This window comes from Sinocyclocheilus grahami, unplaced genomic scaffold (genome assembly GCF_001515645.1).
Source record: "Sinocyclocheilus grahami isolate Dianchi unplaced genomic scaffold, SAMN03320097.WGS_v1.1 scaffold54.1, whole genome shotgun sequence".
NCBI classification, from domain to species: Eukaryota; Metazoa; Chordata; class Actinopteri; order Cypriniformes; family Cyprinidae; genus Sinocyclocheilus; species Sinocyclocheilus grahami.
In genome coordinates this window covers 4,803,378-4,812,577 of record NW_015505233.1, presented here as the reverse complement: position 1 = coordinate 4,812,577, position 9,200 = coordinate 4,803,378, and the positions used below count along the sequence as shown (strand labels likewise).

The following is a 9,200-nucleotide window of genomic DNA, read 5'->3' as shown; positions in this document are numbered from 1 at the left end:
ATGCATGTTGGCTATTCCCAATTCAGAAGAGCGCACACACAGCCTGTGTCTGTGAATGCTTCTCATACTCGCTCCTCTCTGTCCCACGTGGCGCGAATCCCACGTCACGGATGAGCCGTTCATGCAGACCGCACTCACGCAGCCTGGCTCGTTTATACTCGCACCTGGGTCCGCACCGCAAGTCTTCACGAGTGCATCTGGCAGTATGGATGAGGCTTGATGCACGCGCGCAACCTGTGTCGACTCGCACCTGGATCCGCGTTTAAAACTAATGTAAATTCATTTTCCACTTGCTCTTAAAATCCCAAATACTTAAAATGAATAAATCAGCCTATGTAACATATGTAACACTTTAATAATTGACTTAAGAAATACAGTTCTTTATTTATAAAAAATAAACAAATATTTTCTGTGAAATTCAGTAATTAAGTTAATTCTGTAAAAGTAGTTACACCATTATAATCTTGCCTGTTGAAAAAAAAACAAAAATACAATAGAACCCCTCCCAAAACACAATAACAAATTTAATGGATTTCAGGGTTACAATGGGAATTTGTTTGGTTTTAATGTAAACTATAATGGTGTCTATTTGATGGATTCTATTGGTGGGATGTAATCTGGCAGATGGCAACTAATAGAACAACAGTAATTCCTATTGGAATAATGCCCAAAACAGAAAGGAATTTTGTAATGGTTTAATGGAAACTATAAGAATTTCTGTGATGGTTTCTATTGTTTTTTTCAGCAGGGTGATGATACCCATACTGTGCTGCACATTATTGACAATATTGAGCTGAAGCTTGACTTTGCAAATTTAAAATCGCAAATCAAATCGCAATATGTCAAAAAAAAAAAAAAAAATTATCGCAATTTGATATTTTCCCCCAAATCGCACAGCCCTAAACAGTACCCAACCCTAATGACAAATCAAGCCAATACCAAGCCTCAACATCCATAACGGCATCCAATTCAACAAGTCAAAAGACAAATCAAACATGCCCGATATGACCCTCGTTTTTACCAAAACAGACACAAACAACATGATATCTGAGTGTCAGACTATCTCAGGTTATATGCTCATCAGGCTACAAAATCCACTGGTTCTCACACATAAGCGTATGTGACCAGGGAGTGGTGAGAGCCGGGAGGTTTGTTTTCAGAGTGCCCTAGGAGACAATGGACCAGTCTGTCTGCATAGCACTCTTTGTCAGACTGGTTATGCGATCACTAGATCAACAAGCGCACTCAAACAACTAGCATTTTGCCGAGTTGTAACCTACACTGTACACTAAGGAAGTGCATGACAATAATTCCTGTCGTGCAGTGTTGGATGAGCCACGGAAACTTGTTATATGCTATACTACACCATATTGACCTCAGCACCATGATGATCTGTGCTTACACATGTTCTTCAAAGACATTCATGAAAAATTATAAGATCTTATGACTTAAACATTATGTGCTGTCAAGCAGTGATTAAAGCATCAAAGCATTAATCAGCTGTAAGATAAACCGGGCAAATAATACTTGCCCTCTCGCGTTATAGACTTGCAAATGATACTTTTAACAAATATTTCAGCAATCATTCACATTTTAGATATGCATACCTTTAATTTCTTTGAACAAGATTTTAACTTATTAAACACAATTGCAGACTCTAAAGAAAATGGTTCTATGTAGTTTAAAATGCTGGAAGCATCACTTGTTTAGGTTTGCACCCCACAACCACATCAGCTATTTACTGATAAAGGTCAGGTAAAGAATATGCTGTACACATTCAATCAATACACAAAATGTGCATGCTGGGATTCTTACCTCGGTAACGGGCAGCTCCAGCTGCACCATGTCTTCTGGCTTGGACACAGGGGCCTGGAGAGCCGTGTCCAAAAGAAGGATCCCATTCAAGTCCTTCCTACAGCCGACAGCGTAATCACCCACAAACAGCACTTTATCCACGGCTGGGAAGTACTGACACCTCACCCGGCCCCCAGGTTTAGCTGTCAAAAAACACATAGAAGGAGAGAAGGTGATCATTAGTGCCTGCCAATATTTAGATGCTTTGCTACATTAGACCTACAAACACACATGTATGTCAAATAATTAAACACAAGTAAAACATTCTGTTATGTCAGAAACTATGTTTGACATGATAACTGGTACTTAAATTTTTTTATGATAAATGCATCATATTTTATTAAATACTACTTAATAATAAATAAAAACTTAAAAAGAATATATTAAGATATTATAATAAAAAATAAAAAATAAAGCAATAAGACACCAAAGGCCATGCATAACTATTTATTAAGAAGTAATTGCAGTTTATCAAAAATGCAGTAATATTGCGAAATATTATTACAATATAAAATAACTATTTTCTATTTTAATACATTTTAAAATGAAATGTATTCCTATGATGTCTTCAGTGTCACACGATCCTACCGAAATCTTTTTAATATGCTGATTTGATGCTCAAGAAACATTTATTATTAGTATTGTTGAAAACAGCCATGCTAATGAATATTTTTGTTAATATTGTTATAGGTTTTTTTGCCTCAGGATTCTTTAAGTAACAAAAAGTTCAGAAGAACATCTTTATGTGAAATTAAAATCTCTTGTAACATGATAAATGTCTTCAGTGTAACTTGCCTCTAAAAAAAAACAAAAAAACAAAAGACGAATGAATTCAAGTGTGTGCAAATAAAGAGATACTGAACTTGTTCTGAGCTACACCCTTCGTTTTAACAAAACAGAACTAAAAACAAACATCCAGAACATTCACCAACACCAAATGAAGAAAAGTGAGAAATGCCACTGGCATCAGCATGTCATTCCAAAATATTCTGTTCCTTTTTACCCAAGAAGAAAAGCTATGCACCATTTAGCATGCATGAATGACAGAAAGCTGTATGCAAAATGACTGAAATCTGGCGAGCAGAATCAAAGTTTGAAAGCAGATTTGTTCAGTAACAATTCAATATGCTATAATATGGTACAACCTATTTTATACCTAAAATTTGTCTATTTTAATGCATTTTAAATCACACTCCTTAACATGAAAAACGTCTTAACTTCCACCCTTCAAATCTGCTCCTAAGTAGCTGTGTTACACACTCAGGAGGGGGAAAAAAAGAGAAAAACTCTCCAATCAATATTGTACAAACAAGCATGAGTCCACTGTTCTGCGCTAGCAACTCTCTATGCCAAGACTCGCTGCTAAATAACCTAATTGCAATTTCAAACAGACTAGTTAGCTGAGCGTGATAACAATATCAAACTATCACAAGTCTCTAAATGTAACCCAACCACTAGCTTACTATCTTCACAAAGGCACAGACTTCTTGCTGCACACAGTGGATTTTCAACAAAGAATCATATGTGCTACAGTGTCACTGGTGTAAGACCGATCATTCCTTGCATTTCATATGCATCCATGGATAAAACAGGTGTGCTTTAACTCAAAAATGGCACAGCACATCTCCGCTACTGTAATTCCAACCGCTGCTTTGCTGAGGACATGAATGAAGTTAAACTCCTTAAACTGGCCTTTCAGATTAGTCCTAGACTAAATGTCACATTCACAACCTTTAGTTTAAATACTTTAAATCTGGCCCTGGAGTTTGCCTGGAAAGTGGCTTAAAGCTACATTCACAAATGTTCTCACGTGTTCATTAACACACATTTAACAAGACTTTCTAAGACATGTCACTGCAAAGATACCCGTTTACATCCTTTAGTGTCCAGCTGTCCTTTCTTCAAAGCATTTAGGCTTGCAGTGTCATCTTATGACAGTTAATGAGCTAGACGTTTCATTAGAATAATGCCACAAACTAGGAGACTGAAGAAATGTCTGAAAGAGTGCCCGTTTAACCCATTTGCTTAGTGAATTTTACTGTTTCAGGCAACAATACACAACTACAATGTAATTATTATGCCTTTAACAAACAGAATAAAAGATAAAACACTCCAACACAGACTGACAAGGTCAAAAATGTACATATTAACAACACCGCCACAGGCACTCAGCAGACCGGCACAGAAAGCACCCAAACACACGATCATAAAATGAATACAAATTAATATAATATTAATACTTTACGCAACCATACAGACAGCGGGTTGGCATAAACATGAGCAGTGTTACGGATCCGTAGCAGACAGGCTAGGCTATCGCTAGGCTAACGTTAGCATGATTAGCTAAACCTCTGTCAGCTAATTTAGAACCAAAAATCAAAAAGTTTTTACTGTAAAAGCCAAAAACTGCGTTAAGATGTACTCTATATCACTGACATGTATTGAGATATTGGTTGAATGTCACTGACACCAAGTAACTTACGAGAAAGACACACACCAATACGAGCTGATATTTGCTAATGTTTAGATTAGCTTTAGTAACGCTTTACCCTAATATCGCATCAGATTTTAGGTCGAGTCTTGGTTTAGCTGTATTTGACTAATAAAGAGGAGTGGTGTGACATGTAAGTAAGCAGTACTGATGTGTACATAAACGGTGTTCGTGAATAACATGGCAATGTTTACAGTGATCCGGCAGCACAACAGATCCAGGAGGCCCGAAACAGTGCGGATCATCCGGAGGCCCAAAGACTGAGAGATCACTGTCACAACAACTCTATCAAGAGAGAGCGATTATTCTCACAAACACCTATCAGGAGTGATGGACGATCCATCAGGGGCCTGAATAGTAAGGTGTCGATCTTAAAGCACTGCTCTATCAGGAGGCCCTGGGGTGAAGGATCACTCTCACACAGTCCTTCATACAAGAGAATATCACATAGGGACATATATTTTGACAGTCCTCCACAAAAAGTCCAAACAGAGGGGAGTCATTCCCACAACACTGCACCATCAGAAGATCAAACACTACCTATCAGGATCATCTTGACACTCTCCTTCTCCATCACAAGCTATATAGGAGGAAAGGATCTCCCTTACGTCTCCTCTATGAGGAGGTCCAGCCCAGGATTCTGTACTATGATCCCGGACGGGTGTTAAATCCCTCTGAACTCGTCCGAACCGAAACTCACCGTGCAGAGCCGAGGCCTGTAAAATAGCCCCGGAGGTGCCGTCGATGACTTTGATGCTGCCCCGGCTGGTGACGGCCAGGATGGCGTTGAGGGCCGGGTGGTAGGACAGACTCCGCAGGCCCTCCTCATCACAGCGCACACAGCCGTCCCTCAGCACGACCCAGTCCGGCGAGCCTGGCGAGGCCGCCGCCGCCGCCATCTTCCTGCTATCTTCCCTTCCTGCCTTCCCTCCCTCTTCAGTAGCTCCTCCGTGGACGCGACTCGACGAGAAAACGTTAAAGCTGAATCCCGAAGTAACCGCTGCGCTTCCACTGCGGGCTCTAAACCTCCTCCTGATACCGCAGGAGCAGCGATTCACCATCAGCGGAGCGGAAACCAGCGGCTCCTTCTGCTAACACACTCAGCGTTAAACGGAACTGGCGTAGTCACCGCGTGTGATCGCCCGCCGCACCTCAGGGGGCGCTGTCGATAGATAGCTAGATAGACAGATATAGATAGAAAAGTCACACATAGAAAAGTCACAGCTTTTAAGGTTTAGTTAAAAATTACAATTATTTAGTATTATGTAAAAACCAGGTAAAAACTAATAAATATATTTTTAATCTTTTTGATAAAATTATCTGTTAGCAACTACACTTATCATGATGCTTGTCATTAATTTTGTCAGCAAATATCCAACCACCTTTTTTTAGTGTTTTGATAAGTGTCGTTTTTAACAGTAGATACAACACTCTTGTGTCCTCAAAATATTATGCATAATCACTTTTTTGATTGTTTACTGTTACAACCAGTAGCCAAACATTTTAATGAATATGAAATTAACAAATAAATCATGCAATTACGTATTATTATTCCACAACATTAATGAGATTCACAACAAAAAGTGTAATTACAGTGTCAATAGATTTTAATCTGATTCATGAATATAACAATTTCCAGACTCAATTGTTTTAGCTCAACTAATATGGTAACATATGTCTGCAGTGTACACATCACCAGGTAGAAAGTTGTTTTCAATTGCATTTCTACAAATAAAAATTCCTTTCCTTTTTGGCTACATTTACATAAATAAAATACACCACAGCCATATAAAACGACCAATTCAAGGCACCCATTCAAAGCAGACCTTTTTAATCTAAGCTGTACTGCCTGCATACTCTCTTTTTCCACGTAGGACTCATAAATTAAAAATGAAAACTGATTAGATCAAGAATTCAGTGAATGACACCACAGCCATATAAAACGACCAATTCAAGGCACCCATTCAAAGCAGACCTTTTTAATCTAAGCTGTACTGCCTGCATACTCTTTTTCCACGTAGAACTCATAAATTAAAAATGAAAACTGATTAGATCAAGAATTCAGTGAATATATTGGATCAGTCTACAACAACAACAAAATCTGTCTACCGTCAGCTGGTTAACTCAAAGTTTTCACCATTATGTGTGGTGACACATAATTTCTGTTACATGACTATCATGCTTTCCCTAATCTTTTACAATATAAAGTTCTTGTTTTTTTCCTTTTGGGGTTTGTAAATATCATGTAAAACCAGGGCTCCAGATTTCGGTGGCAGAGGGATCTCTGCAAACAGGGCTTCCACAGTAAAAGATGCAGCTTTTTATTGTGTACAAAATAAATGGAAGCAGTTAAATACACTAATGTCTGTACACCTCATTCCCCAAAGCATATAGGATTATAAACAGGGTAAAAGAAAATGCAAACTCCTTCTTGGTCTTCATGGAACATCCCTGCTGTGTAGCTCTCCACAGTGCTCTTTGTCAATGTCCAAGCAACGAGCCAATCAAAGCCTGTGGTCAATTCAGACTCCAGTATACAGAGACAGGAAGTAGATGTACAAAAGAAAGATGGGATATATGAGAAGGGGTTTCTTCGTTTTGAATTCATCACCGACGAGTAAAGAGGCAGCACTGTACGCAGCCCAGAATACTCCAAAAAGCTGGGGGGAATCCATATTTACATATTATATAATCAATATTATACATAATTTCATATTCTTTTTGTAAAAAATTCATATTTACCTTTATGAGTGTAGAGACGACTTCAAAACCCCCAATGACCAGGAGAGGTGGAGCTATTACAATGAGTGGGAGCAAAGAATAGCCAATAACCCCAAGCACTTGTCCATAAGACACCTATAAATAAAATTAAAAACCATGAGTGGGCATCCTTTTCAACTCAAAAAAATCATATGCTATCTGACGCTTCACAAGATATAAATACCTCTCCACCCAGCACTCTTGCAAGAAGGAAAATAGTCAGTGATCCAAATATCCAGATCGTAATAATCCAGGAAACAACCTGATTGGTCAAAAAAAGATATATAACATTAAAAAATATTCCAAATTTGATGCATTTCTGCTTCTGTTTTGACTAACTAAATCATGCAAGTGACAAGGAAACTGAAATAAAAAATTTACAAAATCCTAGGCCCTAGTGATAGTCCTAGGCTTTTTCGCGCTGATGGCCTGCACCCCAGCAGAGTCGGAGCGGAACTCATGTCGGACAACATCTCCAGGACGCTACGCTCCATATGACTAGTAAGTCAAATCTCAAATAACTGCCCTGATGACTTGTGTTCTACCCGCTTAAATGATAGAAGTACTTGTGCTGTCCAATCTATAAAGACTGTGTCTGTTCCCCGAATAGTGAGGTTAGAATATAAATTTAATGCAGGATCTAGAAAAAATCTGATCGTGATTAAACCAGAAAAATTTAAAATAAATGAACAAAAACAAATTTTAAAGTTTGGGCTCCTAAACATTAGATCACTCTCACCCAAAGCAGTTATTGTAAATGAAATGATCACAGATAATCGTTTTGATGTACTCTGCTTCACTGAAACCTGGCTAAAACCTAATGATTATATTGGTCTAAATGAGTCTACTCCACCAAGCTACTATTAGAAGCATGAGCCCCGTCAGACTGGTCGTGGCGGCGGTGTTGCAACAATATATAGAGATATTCTCAATGTTACTCAGAAGACAGGATACAGGTTTAACTCATTCGAAATACTAATGCTTAATGTTACACTGTCAGATATGCAAAAGAAATCTATCGTATCTCTTGCTCTGGCTACTGTGCATAGACCACCAGGGCCGTATACAGATTTCCTAAAAGAATTTGCAGATTTCCTCTCAGACCTATTGATTACTGTTGATAAAGCGCTAATTGTCAGAGATTTTAATATTCACGTTGATAATACAAATGATGCATTAGGACTTGCGTTTACTGACCTAATAAACTCTTTTGGAGTAAAGCAAAATGTCACCGGGCCCACTCATCGTTTTAATCATACGCTAGATTTAATTATATCGCATGGAATTGATCTTACTGATATAGATATCGTACCTCAAAGCGATGATGTTACTGACCATTTCCTTGTATCGTGCATGCTGCGTATTACTAATATTAACTATATGGCTCCGCGTTATCGTCCGGGCAGAACTATTGTTCCAGCCACCAAAGACAGATTCACAAATGTATAAGTCAAGTCAAGTCAAGTCTGCTTTATTGTCAATTCTTCCACATGTACAGCACATACACACAGAGAATAGAAATTGCTTTACTCTCAGACCCTTGGTGCATACAGATAACACTACAGTAGAACATAAATACAGAAGAACAAATACAGATAGATACAGATCTCTGTATCAGATCTCTGTATAAGCTTATTTCACATAATGTACTTTAATTGCACAATGGGAGAACATTAACTGTTCATGAGGTAGATTGCCTGGGGAAAGAAACTGTTCTTGTGCCTGGCTGTCCTGGTATTCGGTGCTCTGTAACGCCGACCAGATGGCAAAAGTTCAAAAAGGAGATGGCTTGGATGTGATGGATCCAGAGTGATTTTCTGAGCCCTTTTCCTCACTCTGGATGTATACAGTTCTTGGAGGGTAGGCAGGGGGGCACCAATAATCCTTTCAGCAGTCCGAACCGTTCTCTGTAGTCTTCTGATGTCTGATTTTGTAGCTGAACCAAACCAGACAGTTATTGAAGTGCACAGAACAGACTCGATGACGGCTGAGTAAAACTGTTTCAGCAGCTCCTGTGGCAGGTTGAATTTCCTCAGCTGGCGAAGGAAGTACAACCTCTGCTGGGCCTTTTTAACAGTGGAGTCAATGTGAGTGT

General features: G+C 38.8%; 1 protein-coding gene across 5 annotated transcripts in view; it reads right to left on the bottom strand.

Moving 5' to 3' along the window:
• LOC107583536 (baculoviral IAP repeat-containing protein 6-like) overlaps nt 1–5,472 on the bottom strand; it is a 127,538-nt gene extending 122,066 nt beyond the window's left edge. For all 5 annotated transcript variants that reach the window (XM_016269787.1, XM_016269790.1, XM_016269788.1 and 2 more), the window contains exons 1-2: nt 5,046–5,472; nt 1,816–1,997 (exon numbers count right to left, since the gene is read on the bottom strand). In XM_016269787.1, coding sequence (XP_016125273.1) covers nt 1,816–1,997; nt 5,046–5,406 — 543 coding nt within the window. In that variant the 5' untranslated portion in view covers nt 5,407–5,472. The remainder of the gene's footprint in view (nt 1–1,815; nt 1,998–5,045) is intronic.
• Nucleotides 5,473–9,200: the final 3,728 nt, after the last annotated feature.